Source organism: Curcuma longa, unplaced genomic scaffold (assembly GCF_044706935.1).
Source record: "Curcuma longa cultivar G26 ecotype Majalengka, Jawa Barat unplaced genomic scaffold, ITB_CL_G26_1.1 contig_6912, whole genome shotgun sequence".
Taxonomy (NCBI): Eukaryota; Viridiplantae; Streptophyta; class Magnoliopsida; order Zingiberales; family Zingiberaceae; genus Curcuma; species Curcuma longa.
In genome coordinates, this window is record NW_027434802.1 from 1 (window position 1) to 21383 (window position 21383).

Consider the following 21383-nt stretch of genomic DNA (forward strand, 5'->3'; position numbering starts at 1 on the left):
GAAGTATACTGAAAAGACTAGCTCTTTTGTATATAAACATTTATGAAATAAAGTATCATGTTTTGGTCAAATGATTGCAATAGTATATTTTGCAATAAAGTCCTCTTAATTTACATTGTAGATAACTTGGTGTCTGTGAGACACAGAAGACCATGATTATCGGTCCCTTGTGAATTATAAACTAAGGCTCACAACCAAGATGGCTTTGGACAAACCATCGGGAACGGTTGTAGTGTAATTCGGTGACTGTCTGTCTTGACTGTAGAATTACACTAGTGCACTTTGTGTGTATTGAGTAGGACCATTGAGGTTGTTCGATTTACACTGACTCACAAATTGAACAAGACCTCTGTTATTATAATTATGCACTCTTAATCCCGATGTAATAAATGGGCACCTATACTTAGTAATTATTGCTTTGATTTACCAAAGGGTGAGATCTTTCCGTCAGATCAAATATTCTCGGTAAGTTGGGTGATGTTGCTATCTATACGGTGTGCCATTAATTATAGAAGGAATCCGTGTCCCAGTAGGGCTGATGATGTCCCCTTGGAGAGCTCATAAGGATTGTCAAGTCAAATCTTGCAAGTGGACTTAGTCCGGCTGACAATAAGGATGAGTGGTACTATTCAAGGTCTTAGATGTCGATTATTGAGTTGTCAGTGAACTCAGATAATTGACGGACATACGATATCTTAAACACGGGGAGCAATGCATAAAATAATAAGAAGGAACTCATAACGTAATTTGGGGATTGGATTGGTAGTGCAACAATGATCCTCTAGTGGAATGGATATGAGTTAATGGATGATCAGCTTGTATCCGTGGGATTAGATCAAGTTGCATCCATTGGATCGAAATAAATAAAGAGGAATAGAGAATAGATTAGAACCGTTGGATGAGATTAGTCGCGTCCGATGGACGAGATCTCTCCGATTTCAGTTTTAATTCTCTTTGGAAAAAGAACTGGTTCACGAAGTGAACCAGACATTAGTTAATGAACCACACGCCCAAGAGGCTCATGAAAGTGGCATCCACCAGGTGCTTGTTAAGATATTGATGCTATGCTTGCAATTTTTTGTGTATATGTTGTTAGGTTCTATGTAGTACTTTTAACATATTATGCATATGTAGCATATAGAAACTCTCCCAACAAGGTAGGACAGTATGTACAATGACAAATACAAAAAAAGGTGGCAACACAAACAGTTACAAATAACTATTTGCATAAGATAAATCATTTGCTATTCACTAGCTATACACAAGAAATTGGAAGATCATTGAATTTTTAATACAAGTGGGATTGTTTGTCTCAAAGGAAGAAGCAGCAAATTTACCCAACAAAGATGGTCCAATGAAATCAATTTTACTCCTTTTTGGTTTCTAAATTGATTGTGTCAACAATGAGATTCAAATTTTCTTGGTTTTGGATTAGGGAAATCTTATGGGTTTCGGACCACATCTGTGCTTGCATTTGTTTTGTGCTTGTCTTTTGCACTTGGGCATTGATATCTGACCTAAACTTTTGCAGGATGGGATGCTTAAACACAAGGGTACATGAGAATTATCTCTCCTGAAGACATTGGATTAGCTGGTGCAAATGAATCTGGCATTGTCCTCGGAAACTTTAGGTATGGCTTAGGCCTTTTCATTCTATTCCAAGAGAGTTTGTGATGATGAGTGCCTCACTTCTTTCCTTTCAGTGAGACTATTATTACTTTCGAGAGTTTACTGCTCTTCCATGTTTCATCTTATTGAGGTTTGGGCCTAATAGATGATATGGCCTTCTGAGTTGGATGGTTGAACATGCCTAATGTAGGTTTGCCAGAAGTTGTTAGAGTTTGAGAGTGAGTTGCCTAGGGGTTTTGGCTGAGGTGTGTTGTACAGTATCTTGAAGTGTAGGTTGTGGTACTTGAGGGTCTAGAAGAAGCTCATCCATGCTTCCTTTGTGCCTTTTAGAGGGCCAAAGTGGCTACCATTCATAACTCGATCATATCCAATGACCTCCACACTGGGGAGAGGTGAGGAATGGTCTTCTGTCTTGTCTTCTGATGGAGAAAGAAAAGCGGAATTAACACGTCTGTCTCCAGCAGCTGAGCCTTTTAAGTAGCTGGGGTCCCCTTCCTTTGGGCCTTGGGAGACTTGCAATTGGAAGAAGGCCTCTATTTGCGGGCTTATCCCCTTCTATCAAGGAGAAGGGGAAGAGGGCCATCAAACCTGCTTCTTGATGTCCCCCTTGGGATGGATCTTCAGATGACTTGGGAACAAGGACCGGTAGAGGTCTTAAAGGTCCTAGTTTACTTGTGTTGGTTGCATTGTCAAGTGACTATTGGTGACATGACGATTAGGGTTCCCCCTCTGTTTGGAGAGAGGCTTCATTAGGCGGATACCTCACATCACATTTATATGCCTTTTCTATATCAACTTGACATCTTAATACATTCTACAATTTTACACAAGCTATGATGTCATTTGAATTTCTTGTCCTACATCAATGTTCTTTTGGCACAGTATTCTTCTTTCAGTGCACAGCAGAATAAGCTAAACGTCTGGGAAGCAGTAAGCAAGCATCTTCATTCTCTTAGTGTATGCATAGGCTGTAAACGAGCCCAACCAGCCACACATCTAAAAATTTGTTTTCCCTCTTGTTTTATTAAAATGCTTATTAAACTCAGGCTTATTGAACTCAGGCTCTGCCTAGCTCAATTAGAGCCAAAACTCGTTCTCAAATCAGTATAGGAAGCAAATGTCTGTAAACTCATTAAACATCTTGTAGATCAATTTAAATAAATGGATTTCAAATTAAAGATTTTTTTTTGAATATTAGTGCACTAATGTTAGAATAGTTATGACAAACTTGTTGAAAAAGTTGAAATAATCTGCATAATTGTGTCTGTATATGTGTATTTTGTAAAGGATATCATATTTCCAAAAAGACTGACACTTGATCTTTACAGTGGACGCCATGCTTTGAGGTCTAGATTGTTGGAGGTACATTTTTCTTCATTAATTTGCTTTGTAACAACATTTACTATTTTGCATTGTAAGTTGTGATTTATTTTTATTTGTTCAGTTTGGGTATGAGATTGATGGGAAGGAACTTGATGATGTCTTCAAACGCTTTAAAGAAGTTGCTGAGAAGAAAAAGGTGAGAAACAATTAACTATTGTAACTTGGGAGAATCATAGTTTTTTTTCCCTTTTTGTCCATTAATGACTTAAAAAACGTGATCCTATGCTCCACAACCAATGGTTTAGGAGAAAATGCAATCTTATAATGCTGAACTCATCCTTCCTCTTTCTTTGTGATGCTTAATTTGTTCAAAGTGGTAATTACTTGGAATTGATCTCTAGGAAGGATTCAAAAATGCTAACTCATTTTTTCTATGAGAACAGCGCATATCTGATGAAGACTTGGAGGCACTAATCTCGGATGAAATATTTCAGCCTCCTGTTATTTGGTCTCTTGGAGAACTACAGGTATACTCGGACTGGTCTTTTCCCCCTAAGCAAGCTCTCCAAACATAAACTCTCTAGTAATGGTTTAATTCACAGGCCACATGTGGAACACTTGGCCTGTCTACAGCAACTGTAAAATTAATAGCTTCTGATGGAGAAGAGAGAATTGCTTGCTCCATTGGCACAGGTCCAGTTGATGCTGCTTACAAAGCCATTGATAGCATAGTTGAGGTGAGCATACAGAATTCTGCCCTCCTGATTTTATGCTGTCATTTCATTAATAGATTGCAGTTCAGGACATCCTGAGTAACAAAAGATAGATGCAGTCGGTAGTGATAAAAAAAAAATATCTGTTCTTTAGTAACATAAAACGGAAAGTAAGTTATGAACCAACTCAAACATATTTCTTTAACTTGTCAGTACTCAGTATTGAGCTGCAGCTTTCTCTAAAAGTGAGAGTAGTCTAGATCACTGGTTTATGACTATAAACTTCTAATTAACCTCTTTGTTTTATTCAGTGATGGATTAGGACTAGCTCCAAAGCATGTGACTGTTTCAGGTAGTTTTGAAATCTAAGATACAAGACATGTCCATAATTGACTTTGATGGGCATTCTGTTAGATATGTTTATGACCTGGGTTCTGAAAACAGTAGTATCTTAGCTCATTTTTTTATAGTTGATTTTGTGGGAGGTGGTATTTGATGTAAGGAGCAAGCAAACTCCATTTAGAATGACGATGTAAAATAAATCAAGCGTACTTATTATTTCATAGTTATTGAATATTTTTAAAAAAACGTACGAGCGTGAGGAAACCTTCTATTGGTATTGCAGATTGTAGGCTTGTTCTTTTCTAGTTGGGTATGTTGTGTTGCACCAACCGTATGCTCGATCTCTATTTAAGTCGATGCTATTTTTTTCCCCCTAAGTTTTCCTTATCCTGAACATCCTCAGTTACCCTCGATATATTTAGGATGTATTTTGCCTCTACAGGTGCCTGCGGTTCTGAAGGAGTATGCTTTAACTGCAGTAACTGAAGGCATAGATGCAATTGCAACCACACGAGTGGTTATAAGCGGAGATGGTAGTCATACAGCAACACATGCCTTAACAGGACAGGCTATGCATCGAACTTTCAGGTCTTCTTTCTATTCTGCTGCATATCTCTCATTACTCAAGGATAAGAACTTCTAATGCCGAATGATTTACTTTTCCCAGTGGAAGCGGAGCTGCCATGGATATTGTAGTATCCAGTGTTCGGGCCTACATTAGCGCTCTAAACAAAATGCTAGGTTTTGTGTCTGCCATGAAAGCTTCAAAGGAAACGCCAAAGAACATAGCATCTTCAATTGAGTAAATTGCAGCCTGTGTAATGTTCGGTCAGTATCCTGGCATACTAGCGAAAGCTTTTGCTTGTTTGATGGTGATGAGGTGTCCGGATTATCCTCCATTTGTATTTATTTAGACACAATTTTCCTTCTCAATGCATATTTTATCAAGACATGAATGGGGACTATTGAATGCAACCGGTTGCCATTTACCTCTCTTCTTTGTATATTTCTTGCGTACATGTTGAAAGTGTACTTCGACATTTTTTTTATAACATTAAAAGAGCGTGTTAGTTATTGAGAATTTGATTAACTCTCTCTAACCCTACAATTAGACTATTAGAAGCTTAAGTAATCTTAACCAATTATTGTGAACGGCCGCGTGGACCCAAGCTTCCCACGATAGTTGACTCGCCAAAGTCCACTTAAGTCCCACTTGCACGCGTCTCCCACCTCGCTGGAACGCGTCAAGAGCCGCTAGCCGCGTCCTGCGTGCGGTTTACGGTGTTCTTATAATTTTTCGTTCAAAACAGCAGAAGTTTCCCTGCAAACTTTCCTAAATTTCCTGTCTAGTTCTTGGAAAGAATCTAATTGTTTCTTTTGTTTGACCAATTTCCTACGTCCCCAACAAGGAAAGAATCTAACGCGGTGTTCTGAGTCTCAATTTCCCTGATACCACCCAATTCGCCAAATCACTGATATTTCAGGACGAACAAGTCTTTTTCTTCTTCTTCTTCCCAGCACAGGGTCTCCGATTTCCTCCATTAACAGATCAAGTCGAGCTTCATCTCAGCTCAAACATCTCCCTCCTCGTCCAATCCAAATGGCACAAACACAGACTCCTGATGAGCTTCGTCAGCCCAAAGCGCAGACAAAGAAGACCCAATCAACTCCAGACAAGCTCAGGTCCAGATCCTCCGGTGCTCAACAGAACGGCAAAGGAAGGAGAGGAATCGCGAAGAAGGAAACTCCAAATTATATGAAGTCCACAACTTGCTCGGACGCAAGGAAGGATCCCATGCAGGTAAGTGCTCAATCCCCTGCACCTGCTACCGTTGTCAAGGCCAAGAATCATGCTGATCAAAGCAATTCAAAGCCTTCCCCTTCCTCTTCTCCTTCTCTTCCGGTTGCGAAGCACTTGAAAACATTAGCAAGGAAAGCAAGTTTACGACCGCGAAGGCCTTCGATGAAGAAGATCTATGAAACGAGTGTGCTGTCGCCTCGAAGAAAGGTTAGCAGGGCTACTTGTTCGTCCACTATGAAGGAATCCAAATTCCCCAATGTGTCGGAGGTAAATCCGGGGAACGAAGTCGCTGCGTTGACTTCTGCGGTTAAGGTCTGCCCTTTCAACTACTGCTCTCTGCATGGCCGTAGGCACCAGCATTTGCAACCCTTGAGACGATTACCATCAGCGAGAAGGCGGTCCTTCAGGACGCAGAGGAGCGTGAAGTTGAGAAGGGTATCATCGATTAGGAGGAGAAGTTTTAAAAAGGGAGGAAGAAGCATGAATTCAAGCAAGATGAGGAGTATCCAAGGCTCAAAGATCGCTCCTGTAATAGAAGAGACGAACTACGATTTCTTGAATGAGATCTACAAGGATGAGTTTGATAGAGAGATATCAAAATTTCTTGAGAGTTTAGAGCCGTCGGGAGATGATACGGAGTTCAGCGAAGAGGAAATTGAAGAATTTGAAGGAGAAGGGATTTATATCGAAATCCCTGAACAACATGGCCTTGAAGAATCAAAGTCAGCCATAGGCGACGGATCTCACACGAGCAAAGGCCACAGCTTTGTTGCTGAAAATGGAGGTGGAGGTAATACTGCAGATAACGTAGTTTGTTTTGATTTTGAAATTGAAAAAAATCTCATGAAGAGTCTAAATTAACCACAGATGTTACAAGTCCACACCGCATAATCTTCGGCATTGTCGCAGATGATGCAGATCACGGAGATGATAAACATGAAGAAACTGATGAGAGTGGAAGTGACGAATTGGAAGAAAAAAATATTTCTTCTGAAAGCCAAACAATTGAACAAGTTGTCGAAGATGACAGTACAAGTGAACAAAACCGCAGTGTTGTTGCAGATGATCAAGGTTCAGAAAGTAGTAATGTTTATCACAGCAATAAGTCTGAACAAGATGGCTTTGGAAAAGCTAAATTAGGAACAGACGATGAAGATGATGACAACAGCAACATAAGCAATGGTGGAGAAGATGATAGGACTGAAGGTCGTAACGCTGAACGATCGAAATTGGCCGCAGCTGAAGAATGGCCGGAAAACAAAGAACCTGAAATCACTAGTGGTTATGAAAACCCAGACAGCAGCCTCAAGCTCACCGAAGAAGAAAAGGTTAGAGATGGTAGATTCATTGAAAATCAAGGCTTTTGGGACTCCGTCCAACTTCATCGATCTAAGTGAAGGTATCTACTCAGAGGATGATCAAACATGGGAGCATGATCAGACAGGAACAATCTTTGCAGCTATTTGCACCCAAAATGGGATGATCACCAGCAGTGAAGGAGCAAGAAGCCACCAGTCTCCTAAGCTAAGTAACAAGCAGAAGGCAAGACGCAGAAGTGTAACGTGGAAGAAGGATATCGAGATGGAAGTGCTAAGACTGATCAATCCAAGGGCACCGCGATTCCTTCCGGTGGAACCCAACCCAGCAGATGAAACGGTCGATCTGAGGCATCAGCAGGGAGACGAAAGGAAAAGTTCAGAAACATGGATGATCGATAATGCACTTCAAAAGACGGTGAGGAAATTGACACCCGCGCGGAGTAAGAAGGTAGCACTTCTCGTGGAGGCATTTGAGACTGTCATGTCAGTGCCCATCCATGACTTAACCTTGAAGAGTCCAACTTCAGATCTTGGAAGACCAGTGCAAGCTTGCAGATGAATAATGTCATGGTGCACAACAAAGCCTGTCAGTGATCAAGTCAAGCAGCAGAACTGAACAATTTTCCAGGAAGGATTTTTTAGTAGAAAGAACTGTGTTGATTCTGTGGATGTGAACATGTAGATCAAATGCAAAATTTCTGATTTCTCTGATGATTCATAAAAAGTGTCATTTTAATTTTCTTTCTTTTCCTCTAACTTAAAAGCATTAATACACCTGATTCACCCAACCACAAAATATCCAGAGAGCAGAAGAAAGCATTTACGTGCGTAGTCGAGCTGGAGAAGAAGAGGAGAAGAGGAGGGCGAATTTAAGGAAGAAGAATCCCTTGGATACTTCCTATCCCTCTCAGGCCTCAGTGATCAGGAGGCTCAAGCCTCAGCTCAGGCGGCTGTTGCAGTTCTTGTCCGTCGACTCCACTCCCGATGCCTGTCTGCCTGCCTGCCTCCATCAAACCCTGTTCTTTTTATATATTTTTTCTTGTCTGCCATTGAATGCCACCGTAAACATGGTTCATGATGATAGCCAGGCTCAGCAGCAATAAGTACGCGCTCCCTTTGTCTCTTTGCTTCTCGCCGTAACACCTACTTCCTTCCCTACGCCTCACTTCAGGCCTTCCTCCATTTGTTTTTGTATATTTCGGTCCTCGCTGAGGTATTTTGCTTTCCTGTGAGCTGAACATCTGCGTCGAGCACGCCCCATCATTCCGTCGAACGAACACCATGGACATTGTTGCAGAAAGCTAGCTTCTTTTGCTTCTGCATGGGCTCTGGCCATCATTTCATCCACAACTTCACTTTTCTACGAAAAAAAGTAGACAGCAACGATAACTTGCCCAGTGCTTGCGGAAAGATATAGCTTCTTGAAGTTCATCTAACCTGGTTCGCGAGCAATCCCCCATTCGATTCTGATTTCAGAAGAGCAGTGAAGGAGGAGATGATATCGGCGGTGGACCTTTACCACGTGCTGACGGCGGTGGTGCCTCTTTACGTGGCGATGATCCTGGCGTACGGTTCGGTGAAGTGGTGGCGTATCTTTACCCCCGACCAGTGCTCGGGGATCAACCGCTTCGTGGCACTCTTCGCCGTGCCGCTGCTCTCCTTCCACTTCATCTCGACCAACAACCCCTACGCCATGAACTACCGCTTCATCGCGGCGGACACGCTGCAGAAGCTGATCGTGCTGGCCGTGCTGGCGGCATGGGCGAAGTTGAGCGTCCGCGGCTGCCTCGAGTGGGCCATCACGCTCTTCTCCCTCGCCACGCTCCCCAACACGCTGGTGATGGGCATTCCCCTCCTCAAGGGCATGTACGGGCCCGACTCCGGCAGCCTCATGGTCCAGATCGTCGTTCTTCAGTGCATCATCTGGTACACCCTCATGCTCTTCCTCTTCGAGTACAGGGGCGCCAAGCTCCTCATCATGGAGCAGTTCCCGGACACGGCAGGCTCCATCATCTCCTTCCACGTCGACTCCGACATCATCTCCCTCGACGGGAAAGAGCCGCTGCAGGCCCAGGCGGAGCTCGGCGACGACGGGAAGCTCCACGTGACGGTGCGCAAGTCGACTAGCTCGCGCTCCGAGGCCTGCTCGCGGCGCTCCCTCGGCGGACTCAACTCCGGCGGCATCTCCATCACGCCGCGCCCCTCCAACCTCTCCAACGCGGAGATTTACTCGCTGCAGTCGTCGCGGAACCCGACGCCGAGGGGCTCCAGCTTCAACCATGCCGACTTCTACTCGATGGTCAGGAACGCCAACGGCGGAACGGCGAGCAGCTTGAGCCCGCGACACTCCAACTTCGGCGGCGTGACATTGGACGTGGAGACAGGGACCAGAGCCAACGGTGCTGCCATGGCGTACCCAACTCCACCTGCGACCGGAATGTTCTCGCCGGTGAAGAAGGCGAATGGTGTAGAAGGAGGGAGGGATTTGCATATGTTCGTATGGAGTTCGAGCGCGTCACCGGCGTCAGAAGGAGGGATGCATGTGTTCGGAGGGGCAGAGTTCAGGAATGAGCATGGGGTTGCTCTGCAAGATGATCACCGCCACAAAGGTGAGTTTTTTTTTTTTTTTCTGAATGAATTATAAATTTTATATTTCTTCGGTTTTCTTCTTTCATGGAGAATTGTTTGCCCATTACGGGTGCAATCTTACTGTTCATATCGTGCTCTTTGGCTTTGTGTACCCTTCGTTGTCCAATGCACGAAGAATCTTCTTTCTTTAAACAACAGGGAACAGGCAAACAAGTCTGTTTGCAACTTTGGGTCCATTTGCGACTCTTCCAAAGCATCTAAAAGTTATCTTTAAAAAAAAAAACCAATAATTCTACAATTTGCTGCTTGAATTTTGTACTTGTTCTTCAAACTCAACGTACCTGAAATCATCTGCTTCTGGCTCACCAAATTTTTGTGATCTTAGAAGCCAATCGTGATGCCTATGATTTGTATCGACGAGATGACTTCAGTTTCGGCAACAAACCCATTGGTCAGGGAATTGATGACATTAAGAAGGCTGGGCAGAACCTTACAAATGCAGGTTCAAATTCAACAGAGTTCCACCCGAAAACAGGGGTTGATGAAGTCTCAAAGGCCTTAATGCCGCCTGCGAGTGTGATGACCAGACTTATACTGATCATGGTGTGGCGAAAACTAATCCGAAACCCCAACACCTACTCGAGCCTTCTCGGGCTCATCTGGTCTCTCGTCTCCTTCAGGTACAAACTTTGTTATTCAAATTTAGCATCAGTGTCGTGCAATGCAAACGGCAACTAATCATTCCTTCAGGTGGGAAATTGAAATGCCTGCTATCGTTGCAAAGTCGATCTCCATACTTTCTGATGCAGGGCTTGGGATGGCCATGTTCAGTCTCGGTGAGTAAAACTTTGCTTCATGTTTCCTCAAAAGGGTGTGTAGTAATGTACCCAAGTTCCTGTTACAGGTTTGTTTATGGCATTACAGCCGAGAATTATAGCTTGTGGCAATTCCCTAGCTGCATTCGCCATGGCAGTCAGATTTGTCACCGGCCCTGCTGTCATGGCTGCTGCTTCTATTGTAGTCGGGCTGCGAGGAGTTCTGTTACACGTTGCGATCGTACAGGTTTTGTAAACTAAACATAGCCGCCACGCTCAAAACATGAAGCTGCTGACAATAAGTGTTCTTTGCTGCAGGCAGCTCTTCCCCAAGGGATCGTGCCATTTGTGTTTGCAAAGGAGTATAATGTGCATCCTGACATTTTAAGCACGGGGTATGTGCTTCAGTTTCTCTGTTTTTGCACGATGGTTTTTTTCGATCGGGTTTTAAATCTGTTGAATTCTTGCAGGGTTATATTTGGGATGCTGATTGCTCTCCCTATCACTTTAGTTTACTACATTTTACTGGGGCTTTGAAGCTGAAGAGTTCCGATGCGAACATCAGTTAGGAAGATAGTATGATTTCCTGATCAACTATTTAGCGGGGCTGAAAAAGAGTTTAGATGTTTGTGGTAGTATAATGACAGATAGACTACCATGTAGAAGAACTAGGATTAAGATACTGACACACAGTGGTCTTCAAGTCCTTGTATTTCTTTTGTTTCAGTGTAAGGGGACTATGCATTTGAAGAAAGTTATGTAGGCAGCTCCATGTCGATCTAAACTCAATTTGAACAATTGCTGAGCAGCAACCATCCATGGCTAAGCAAATTTGCCTGCAAGTAGAGGGAAAAAGTTAAAGATAACGACAAGTGGGTAACAGTTGAGCTAACAAAATCATATATAAATAATATACACATGTACTAAGAAACATATACAAACAATGTATGTGTACCACAAAATACATACTTGGAGAATACACTACATCTTGAGATGTTCCTATGCCTAATACTTTGTTCATCCATGCAAATTTCCTTTTAAGAGGAGTAGCCTAGCCTCGGCCATCATCATATTCTAGCTGTTCCAGAAATCTAACATTTTAAAATGATCCTATGATAGCTAATTATTTTAAAGACCATCACTAGTATGCCAATAAAGAAAAGTTTGGCTTTAGATCATGTTATCTAAGGTGACAAAACAGTTTAATCTTTCAATTTTTTTTTTTTTTATAATAGGTAGATGACTTTCTCCCCTTCCTCTTTACCATCTTTCATTTTATTTTTAGGACAGAAAAACGTCAATTATTTTAAAATATTGAAAAATTATTTTTGAATACTTTATCTTTCATTCACCGGAAAGAAAGATTTTATAGAAGACTATAACAAGCTAATGTTCACATTTAACAGATAATTTAAAAAGTAGTTCATTTGAATTAAGATATTTGTAATAACTAGCAGAGGAAAAAACCACGCCTGTATGTAGCTGGAGACATACTAGTTTATATAATGACAAATGGTGCTTCACAAAACATGCTCCAAACAATGTTTTAAAAATCAAACCAGAGATCAAACTGATAATATTACCGAGCCATTTATTCGACCAGTTGAGTCAGTTAACTAGAGAAATAACATCATAGACCTAATTTATAGCATAAATTATTTTATATCAATTTACTACACATTATAATAATGATAATAGATCTGGTTCCAAAATATTTTATATATAAACAACAGTTAGTTCTAAAATAAACAACAAAAAATTTAGAAGAAAGTACAATCCCTGCATTAGGTAAGATTCAAACATATGAGAATGGGCAACCATCTAATCATTAGGATAATAGCCCCATTGTGACATCAGCGCTGGTTTCCATTTTTAATAACGATTGCCCCGGTTTTTACCGGTTTACAAAACCCTTTTTCCGTACCAATCGAACCGGATGTATAACCGGTTCCCGGTGTGACGGGACGGGTCTGGTCGGATCCAGTTTTAAAAATAGTAGCACCGAGAGGGAAGAAAAACCACAAATTTTGCTGCCATTCTGCCAAGAAATTAGTGAAAACAAACGTGTTTAAAAAAAGTCACACGTTAATGTATTCCTCTGATAGGATTATCTGCATAAGTTCCTTCAAATTAGGCAGTACATGCCGCGGGCCCAAACTTTCAGCGCCGATGTAATTCAGTAGCTGCTCCAAATCCTGCAGTATAAAACTGAGAATCACATAAAATATTAAGATGCAATTTGATAAAGTTTTTTCGCACTCTGTAGGGTATCAGTGTCCGAATGCAAAAGATTCATATTCCTAATAACATGAATCTGGAGTTAAGTAACAATTTTGCAGTAGCTTTTAGTAAAAACAAGTTTGAAAAGGGCAAAAAATCCAAGCTCCAAAATCAATTGTGAATAATGACTTTGTATATGAGCCAATAACAGTTTAAATAATTCCACAATATCATTGTCATTCAGAATGATTGAGCAACAAAATAAGAGTCGAAATTATAGCAAGGGAAATCCAACATCAACATGGTAATCAAGACAGATCTCACTATTGGCTACTTTTCGTATTTTGCAAAAAATATACTGGGTGAACCATCTGAATGAAAGTTCAAGAACCAGTACTTAAGATCTGTTCAAGTTCAAATAGAGGGAAGAAAGAAGCTGGAGCATTTGGCTAATGTTTTTCTCTAATCACAGCTGCATAAAAAAAAGTGTTAAAAAGTATCAAAGATATAATCAAAATCCATGGTAGGTGCTTCTTAATACTGGTTGGGCTGGAAGTAAACAACAGTTTGGATCGAGAGGTAAGCATTCCACGACTATTATTACAGTGACCAAGCACTGCCATTAATTACTTCAGTATCCTAGGTATATAGAGAATCTTCCAGCCTGGTAAACATAGAAGTATTACATAGTTTTTGAATGCAAGGCACTACGGCCTCATGATAACCTGAATGAAAATTCAGAGGGTGTAATATTATTTTAACACATTTTATGTCTTAATTTGTGGAATGAACCAGAACTATATTTATGGTATGAGAATTGTAACGGGTGTATGAGAGTGAACTAATGAACCAGAGTGCAAGGTTAGTCTCAGTATGAAGAGATCCAATGATCATACCTTTTACGGTTTTATGGCATTGATGCACAAGAACCTATTCTGCATGAAAGGTTACCAAATGAAAGTCATCACATTTACTGTGACATTCATATTCTCAAATGTTTATTTCAATTTCCTTCATCTCATTACCCTTTAATGTTATCAAACAGGCCTTTAGGATATCAGTCATACGAGGATACTATTTGTACTAAAACACATATAAAGGAAAATGGAAACATAAAGATGAACCTTATTCAACAAAAATATTGCATAGGCTGCTCTTGTGGTATCTTGGCCATCTAGGAACAATGGAAATTCAATGGGCTTAGAACTCATGCTTGAAGATGCAGGGTTTGCCAACAGATCAGATGAAGAATTCTCAACTGGAGGTGCATAATCGTAAATATGTGAACGTGAAACTCCAAAGCGCAAGGGGTACCGAAGTGGAACATCCAGGTATGATGAAATAAGTGAGACTGCCTGAAAAGACAAGTAAATAAACAAGCATGAGTAAAACCACATGTACTGTTGACATATGATAAGTATACTCAATTAACTGATGAGTTCAAGAAAGTAGCTCAGATATGTTTTAATATCTCCAAGACAGATAGCTTAATAGATGGAACAAACTATTTATTGTAAGTAAAGTAGCATCTTAATGGAACAAACTATTTATTGTCAGTAAATAAAGCATCTTACATGTGCAATGCAACCTAAGGCACTTGCAGACATCTGAATCTCCTTTCTGTCGCTAAAGTAACTCTTATTTGTCGGAAGTATAGTTAATAGGAGACCTAGTATTGTCAATGATGACAAGTGTGAGGGTTTAGGAAAAATTAGCGAGGTTGATCCAGTAGAGACTCCTGAAAGAAATTTCACTAATATCAGTAAAGTAGAAACGATGCTGCAGATAAAGCATTTCAAAAAAAGGAAAAAAAAACCATGGAAACATAGGATATTGACCCAGATAACTTAATCATGATCGCCACATGTAGAATGCAATCATTTGGCAAAAAAAGTATATAAAAAGACTGGATATAATTACATCACTTTCTTTGAACATTATAGTAAATTTTCAATGAAATAGTATAAAGTCCGCCTTTATAATCTGACAATCAGTCCTATACCAAATCAATTCCCAGAAACACAGCATTAGAATTCCAACTGACCACTGCATCACCTCTTGAATTATTCAATTTACTACTGTTGTACTTTCCATATTTCATGCACAAGTTACCCAATGCCTACTTTTTCCTTAAAAGGTATGTGCAAATACGGACTGTCAGATGATAACAATGATTCCAAACTGTAATAGGACTTTGAGATTAACAGAACGTTCATTTCTCCAAGACAACAAGAAAAACAATCTGTTTCTGAGCTTTCCCATATTTATGACCCTTTATTTATAATTGTTAAAGGCAGATTATATATATAAGATCCTATAAGGTGTATTATAATGCTTCTAGGACCAAACTGCAGGCGGGAGATATACAGGAGTAACAAATTATAGATGTTAAAGAGAGCGAGCATTATGAAGTTTGGGTCTTAATAACTCAGGACATATATGCCAAGCTAGCTAGTAGCTAATCTTTGATTTCAGTAACAAAGAAAAACAATAAAATTTGCATCCGAATAGTATAGTAAATTATCCAATTATATGTTACCTCTTAATCTTATACTAGATGTCAAGTCCACAAACAATCACATACAAATACTTCTAACACAAGTGTCTATTTCTTCCTTTAAATGGTTTATCAGGCTACTACCATATGTGAACAGGTACTTTATAAATAAGAAGAAACCACTGATGAACACTAAGAAGAACGATTGAATAGCAGTTTGTGTGGATTGCAATTGTAAAAGGTTACAGATGGGCACAAAAGCAGAATCAGAAAACTTGATCTATAAGTTAACCAATATACCTCACTCTGAATACAATCATTTGCAAATTCATGTAACAATAGATTATAGAAACCACATATATTCATTTTGTTATCAAAGAAAGGACATGAAAACAAATGCATAACAAAGGATTGCCCTTGGCCACTTGTGCATTAGCTTACATCTTCAATATTAATGTAATTTACAAGTTGCAGGGGCTTTACCAACATCTTTTGCAGTCTTCACTTGGACAATATCTAATAAGCCACTAAAGTTTGGTCATATGGTGAGTTGTAAGCTGATAATTAGGTTTATAAAGTTATTCAGGTAAGCACTATTATTACCTTGGTCTTAAGCATTTTTGGATGAGCAGTTGGGTCTAACAAGTTCATGAGTCACTCTCTTATCTAAGAGAGTCATAACAATTGGCATCAAAGTAGACCTTAACATATTACCAATTAGAAATAATTTTAAGCTAAGAGTTGGTCTTTTAGATCTTGATAAGGACATCAAGCCCTTAGTGGACTAGGGCTTGACACCGCAATTGAATCTCACATGGTGAGTTATGGATCAATTAATTTCATAAGCTTTGGTAGGTGAGCTATTATTGAGCTTAAACATTTTTGACTAATAGTTAGGTTTCACAAGTTAATAGGATAGTTTTCTCAACATGCTATTACAATTGGGATTAGAACATACCTAATCATAAGCATGGTGAGGCATTTGAAAGGGCTGTCTGTGTGATGATGAAGCCACCATTAGGTCTCACCATTGTTGAGTAGGGATGATTATAGGCTATGAGTTAAACTTTCCATCTTGATAAGGATACCAAGCCTTCAGTGGCATAGACTTTGACAGCCTAATTTAAACTAATAAAAAAGTTCATATGCTTAGATGGTTAAACTTTTATTACCTTGTGCTTAAATAATTGTGAAGATATTAAAAAACTATCTCATTTCCTTTGTTGAAGCTATCATCAAAATTTGATGTTTGTGTCATCCCCTGTTTATTATACATCAATTATCACCTTACCACATAGCCTCCACCCCCAACTAAGAAGAGGAGACACGAAGGAAGATAAGAAAGACAGCAATAATTTACCATGGTTGTTGATAGAATAATTCAGTTGGTTTCTACACAATTAACATAAGATGAATACCAGCTTAGCTTATTCAGCTAGAAAAAGGTGCTGCTTGTGCAGGGCTGGAGCCATTTCTCCACTGGGAAAAAAAAGTGAGATTCGAAAATCTTCACCAAGACCATGAAGAGGGATACAAGGTTGAGGCAGGCCGCTCCTTTATTCATTATAATCAGTTTCTCATTAAGGCATTCTTTTAGCTACTAATACATGGAGCCTTTCATTATTTTAAGAGAAAAGGTGGAAGTCTTCCATCCTGCCATAGCTTTTCCATAAAGAGAATACAACTCATTTCCATTTCATTGAGCAGAACTGAGGTCAACAAGTTGGGGAAGCATCTCAAGTGATAGCATAGCAAACAAAATGTCCAACTCATTTTCTCTTTTAATTGCTTCTAGTTCCTATATAAAAAATATACAAATTAATTGATCCTAGTCTAATCATTCTCTGTTCTTCAAAAAGAGGGATGTCCATCACTCAGTTCAAACCAAAAATTGAGAATTCAGTATGGTTTGTTTTCTAATCAACCAGTGTGGTCTGGTTTAGAATGATTGGAATAAATAAAATTAATGGGGTTCAATTTTCAATTCAAATTGTAAACCCAATCAAATAAAAAAAACTTTTTTAAACAAAAAATATATAATTATCAATTTTTTCTATAAAAATTGATTTTTTTTTTTTTGAAAAATGACATCAAACTGATAATTTCAATTTTATTCCAATTTGATTTACATGCTAAGTCATATGATTAGTTTCTAACAAACCGATCTAAAAGTTTCAGTTTGGTCTAATTTGATTCATGTTACTTTGATTTTAACTGATTGGACCCCTATCTGAAAGCAGTCTTACTAGAAATGTCTGATTACTAAAAGCATGGAAAAGGCGTGGCCTTACTTTCTAATAATACAAAAATGCAACCTTTCTCCAGCTAAATTGTTCCCAAATAATAAAATCAACAACTGATGAAAACTAGAAGCTTCTTTTTCCATGGTAAGTGATAAACAACCAAAACCATCCATTAATTGTTGAGCACGTGACTGCACGTGCCACATATAAAGGGAAAATAAATTTAAAGGCACATAGTTATATGTGTTGCTAAAATCTTTGAAATAAATTCACAGAAAGTTGGCTCCTCTGTAATTAGATTGGCAAAGGAAGAATTCATACTTGAACTTTTGCCATTATGATGTGGACCAGTTGTCTCCCAAAATGCTTGTTCATTTACACTCTTGACTGGATAAAGTGTCGAAATTTCAGTTACCATATGTTGTTGCCTCAACCTGAGCAACTTTTGTAGTTTTTTCAGGTTACCATGACCCCTTTCTCCAGATAGCAATTTGCTAGCTTCCTAAAACAAAAGAAGTTGCTAGGTCAATATTGTGAGTTACTAGACCAGACCCAAGATGACAAAGTAAATTCAGCTTTATCAAGTCCAACTATATAAAAGGTAACAAAATCAGCTAAATATTCATAAAAACAACCTATTACAAGCAACATAACATTTTAATATGTACAGGGATTTATGTTTTCCTCTTTTTTAAAATATTAGATTGACAAATTACAGGCTCCAAATGGGCCTGTCCTGTCAGATTAAGGTGCTCAGGCCTGTTCAGAGGCAGTGGCTCTCTCTCTATTCCTGTCATTCACTCGTGGAAACTCTGAGGGATCCTTTGGGAGGCAGACAAGTTATAGCTGCAAATTACCAACCAGTGCCATATAGTTATTCATTCATGTATTAAGTTTTTCTTAGTTATTGTTCCTTGAGAAAACCATTTTCATTTTCTTCTTTCTCTATTTTGCCACCTTTCATCATCAAGTCACAAAACACTACTTCAAGAGCAGGCCCTTACAATAGGATTTTCTGTTTTTGCTACAATGTCATTTTTTTTCCCTTCTTTTTCCCCTTTAGTTTTATTTCTTCATTAACCCTTATTTCTGTCTTTGCATAATCCAGAGCTAGATAAAAAATTTCAAATTTAAATGACAATGTTTATGACTGATTAATTTTACTGCTTGTACTGGAATATGAATCAGTAATAGATCTCAGTAATCAAGGTCTTGTATCTTTATCCTCAATACTCAATTGCTTTAATAGCAATGAGAAAGTCTCATCTCATCCTAGTATTTCACATCAAATTTAAGATCATGTAGTCCGTGCCTCTTTACATCTCGTGATATTACTATTCATATATTTGTCACGATGTTAAACAAACATGTGTCATGTGGTGTATTTAACACGAGAATAAATTATGTGATTGTCTTTCTCTTTTCTCTTATTTTTCCACAAATGTACCAACCAAATTGGTTAAACAACCTAACTACATGTATAAAAATTTTCATTCTTATGGACCATTGCCCGTCTAATCAACTTTCAAATATACAACTAATGGCATGAATAGAGAGAGAGAGATCCACTACCTGAACAAAAAGATGAAAAACTGAACCTGATCAATTATAGTAAATTGTTGGAGAATATTCTATGGTTGGTAGAACTTAGTAGATTGGCTAGTTGATTAATCAACTTGGCTAAAATCAAATGTGTTCAGAATCAGAAACTGCATAATGCATATAGTTAGTTGATTAGCTACAAGTGGCCTGATATATTCATGACAAAATTGTCTAAAGTTACTTTTATTTTAGAACTAACTCTAGTCAGACAAGTGGCAATATAACGAGGCACAGTAGGAGAAATTGGCATAATAACTTTGATAGTTATAGACCACAGACCACAATGCCCAAATTCTTAAACTTAACATGGTGATAATAAACCTATTAAAACTCATGAAATAAACCCAGCTATCAAATTTAGTACATCTCCGATCAGCTCTTGGCTCCAACTTCGCATCTTATACTTACAATTGCTTTCTAAATTTGGAGTTTAGTGATAGGTCACACTTTTGCAGACTTCAAATTTTCTGTAGCTAAAAGTTTAAGGATTTCCTATTCTTTACATTTTAAATTGCTTCAAGTGGTTCTCTTGCATTGCCCAGGGAAAACCAAATACTCTCATTTGTGTATGTGAAATTTCCCTTCTAATAAAAACAAGTTCAAGATTATTGTATTTGCCTTTATGTTAGTATATTTTCAGAAGAGAAAACTCAGAGAGCTCTTTACAAAAAATTCACTTAATTACAAAAGCACTGGGATTGTAGGTCATAAAGTGACATTAGTTCCTTTTCTTGAAACGGCTGAAAATAGCTCCTTTCTAGGTTTGTAAATCTTAAGTTGACCCTAATTATAGTCAAGCTGGTGGACAGAAATTATAATGATTTTTTAAGATTTAGATATTGACAATGCCAAGTAAGAATCCTTAATAATGTAAGTAAAGCAAGTTTTGTGAGCTCCATATGAAGATAAATTAGATGTTGGCCAAGCTACAATTAGACAAAGATAAATGCAAGCTCTCTCCTCAAACTTAGTGCTGTTTCTCCAATAATACCTAATGCAGTAATGGCATTACCTGCAATTGCTGGTGGGATGCAGCTAACGTCTTTCCAGCTACTAACAACAATCTGGTAGAGTGGTAAAGCTGCTCCTTTTCTTTTTTTGTATTCTCCGATGTCTTCTTGCGGTACATTGACAAATTTCCCAAGGTAAGCCTCTTAGCTTCCAGTGTCTGCCTCATCTCCACTAACTCATTATTTTGACTTAATGATTCTTTCCTGGCCTGTTCATCACATCACCGTGCCACAAAGCAGCAAAGACAACAAAAATTTGGTAAATGGAACTTACTCCACTATCAAATATTCTATATTATATAATTGTTTCGCCAGTGAACAATAAACAAAAACAAACAAAAACGATGTCCGAGTTTCACCAATAAAAACAAAAACGCAGCTTTAATTCAAGGATAAACACGCATTGGTATTGCAACTAGCCATTGGCAGGTGGATGCCACCCAACTATCCTAGCTAGTTAATTAAAATTTCTTAAACACAAGGTAAAGACTTCATCCTCCGATGATTCCAGGTCCAGCTCTTAATATACAACACGAGTATACAATTCGAATGTAATGTTATGGTGACGCACAAGTTTCACTAATTGCAAAGGGATAAAACAAGACGACATAATGGGAATGTATGATCATAAACACAAATTCAAGAAGCTCTCCACATCTGATCTTCTGCTCAATTTAATTTATTATGGACTTTCGAGAAGAATAACCAACACCAGCCTGGCATCTCAACTAAAACCACGATAAGTAGAAATCAAGATTTTGTAATTTTGCCTTTACGCTAATTCGAAACCCTAGACAGCTGCCGCCTTTAATTGAAAGAAAAGCCTACCGCGATAATCGATTCCAGGCGCTGGGAGAGCGCCTCCTTCCTCTCCTTAGCCTTATTAAGCGCCGAAGAGAGGCTCCAAAGACGAGCGAGCTCCTGCTGCAGGTCCTCCCAGTCGACGATTTTGGGGCTGTCCGCGCCCTTAATCTCGTGCGCGTCAAAGACGGTCCACTCCGACGATTCGGGACGTGGGGAAGGATCAAGTGCGCTAATACGGCCGGATTCCATCGAGGTCGGCGTCCTTCATCTTCTCCGGGCGGCGGGGGCGGTGCTCATCGGCGAATGAGAAGGCGAATCGCGCTGGGTCGGGGAAGATCCGGCGAAAAAGAATTGGACGGAGAGGTAGATCAATTAAGTACAGCACAGTGAATAAATAGCAAACGAATCGGATCCTCTTTCATGATCCGATCCGTCTGTTTGTCTGTGTATTTTTTTTGGGTAAATTATTGTGCTGA

General features: G+C 39.2%; 4 protein-coding genes across 6 annotated transcripts; 3 read left to right on the forward strand and 1 right to left on the reverse strand.

Annotated features, from left to right (window-relative positions):
* The first annotated feature begins 1557 nt into the window (after window positions 1-1557).
* Window positions 1558-5030, forward strand: LOC141819479 (2-isopropylmalate synthase B-like). The gene is made up of 8 exons (XM_074706775.1): window positions 1558-1631; window positions 2526-2586; window positions 2917-2991; window positions 3074-3148; window positions 3396-3479; window positions 3555-3689; window positions 4450-4595; window positions 4675-5030. The coding sequence occupies exons 1-8, from the start codon at window positions 1558-1560 to the stop codon at window positions 4811-4813; spliced, it is 789 nt and encodes a 262-aa protein (XP_074562876.1). The 3' UTR covers window positions 4814-5030.
* Window positions 5031-5351: 321 nt separating this feature from the next.
* On the forward strand, window positions 5352-7337 carry LOC141819468 (uncharacterized). Of its 2 annotated transcripts, none has more exons than XM_074706762.1 (2): window positions 5352-6598; window positions 6718-7337. In XM_074706762.1, the coding sequence occupies exons 1-2, from the start codon at window positions 5608-5610 to the stop codon at window positions 7203-7205; spliced, it is 1479 nt and encodes a 492-aa protein (XP_074562863.1). In that variant the 5' UTR covers window positions 5352-5607; the 3' UTR covers window positions 7206-7337. The 2 variants fall into 2 exon arrangements, with proteins under 2 accessions (XP_074562863.1, XP_074562862.1); XM_074706761.1 differs by having other exon boundaries at window positions 5354-6598; window positions 6676-7337.
* Window positions 7338-8622: 1285 nt separating this feature from the next.
* Window positions 8623-11068, forward strand: LOC141819470 (putative auxin efflux carrier component 1b). The gene is made up of 6 exons (XM_074706763.1): window positions 8623-9740; window positions 10148-10396; window positions 10467-10552; window positions 10621-10778; window positions 10850-10926; window positions 11002-11068. Exons 1-6 carry the CDS (start codon window positions 8623-8625, stop codon window positions 11066-11068), a joined length of 1755 nt encoding a protein of 584 aa, XP_074562864.1.
* A 1512-nt stretch (window positions 11069-12580) lies between these two features.
* Window positions 12581-21244, reverse strand: LOC141819473 (vacuolar protein sorting 38-like). 2 transcript variants are annotated; one of them, XM_074706768.1, is made up of 6 exons: window positions 20932-21244; window positions 20106-20312; window positions 17813-17993; window positions 14326-14489; window positions 13876-14106; window positions 12581-12739 (listed from the first exon to the last, which is right to left on the reverse strand). In XM_074706768.1, the coding sequence occupies exons 1-6, from the start codon at window positions 21154-21156 to the stop codon at window positions 12692-12694; spliced, it is 1056 nt and encodes a 351-aa protein (XP_074562869.1). In that variant the 5' UTR covers window positions 21157-21244; the 3' UTR covers window positions 12581-12691. The 2 variants fall into 2 exon arrangements, with proteins under 2 accessions (XP_074562869.1, XP_074562868.1); XM_074706767.1 differs by having other exon boundaries at window positions 12581-12726; window positions 20932-21242.
* Between the last annotated feature and the right edge of the window lie 139 nt (window positions 21245-21383).

Excerpts from the sequence above, each read along its gene's own strand:
- LOC141819479 (XM_074706775.1), top strand. The coding sequence starts at position 1,558 with ATGAGAATTATCTCTCCTGAAGACATTGGATTAGCTGGTGCAAATGAA. Across the intron at positions 3,480-3,554 it reads GGTCTCTTGGAGAACTACAG|GCCACATGTGGAACACTTGG; the intron begins GTATACTCGGAC and ends TTTAATTCACAG. Across the intron at positions 3,690-4,449 it reads CCATTGATAGCATAGTTGAG|GTGCCTGCGGTTCTGAAGGA; the intron begins GTGAGCATACAG and ends TTGCCTCTACAG.
- LOC141819468 (XM_074706761.1), top strand. The coding sequence starts at position 5,608 with ATGGCACAAACACAGACTCCTGATGAGCTTCGTCAGCCCAAAGCGCAG. Across the intron at positions 6,599-6,675 it reads TGCTGAAAATGGAGGTGGAG|ATGTTACAAGTCCACACCGC; the intron begins GTAATACTGCAG and ends AATTAACCACAG.
- LOC141819470 (XM_074706763.1), top strand. The coding sequence starts at position 8,623 with ATGATATCGGCGGTGGACCTTTACCACGTGCTGACGGCGGTGGTGCCT. Across the intron at positions 9,741-10,147 it reads GATCACCGCCACAAAGGTGA|TTTCGGCAACAAACCCATTG; the intron begins GTTTTTTTTTTT and ends AGATGACTTCAG. Across the intron at positions 10,397-10,466 it reads TGGTCTCTCGTCTCCTTCAG|GTGGGAAATTGAAATGCCTG; the intron begins GTACAAACTTTG and ends TCATTCCTTCAG.
- LOC141819473 (XM_074706767.1), bottom strand. The coding sequence starts at position 21,156 with ATGGAATCCGGCCGTATTAGCGCACTTGATCCTTCCCCACGTCCCGAA. Across the intron at positions 17,994-20,105 it reads CATCCCACCAGCAATTGCAG|GAAGCTAGCAAATTGCTATC; the intron begins GTAATGCCATTA and ends CTTTTGTTTTAG. Across the intron at positions 12,727-13,875 it reads CAATATTTTTGTTGAATAAG|GATTTGGAGCAGCTACTGAA; the intron begins GTTCATCTTTAT and ends TTTATACTGCAG.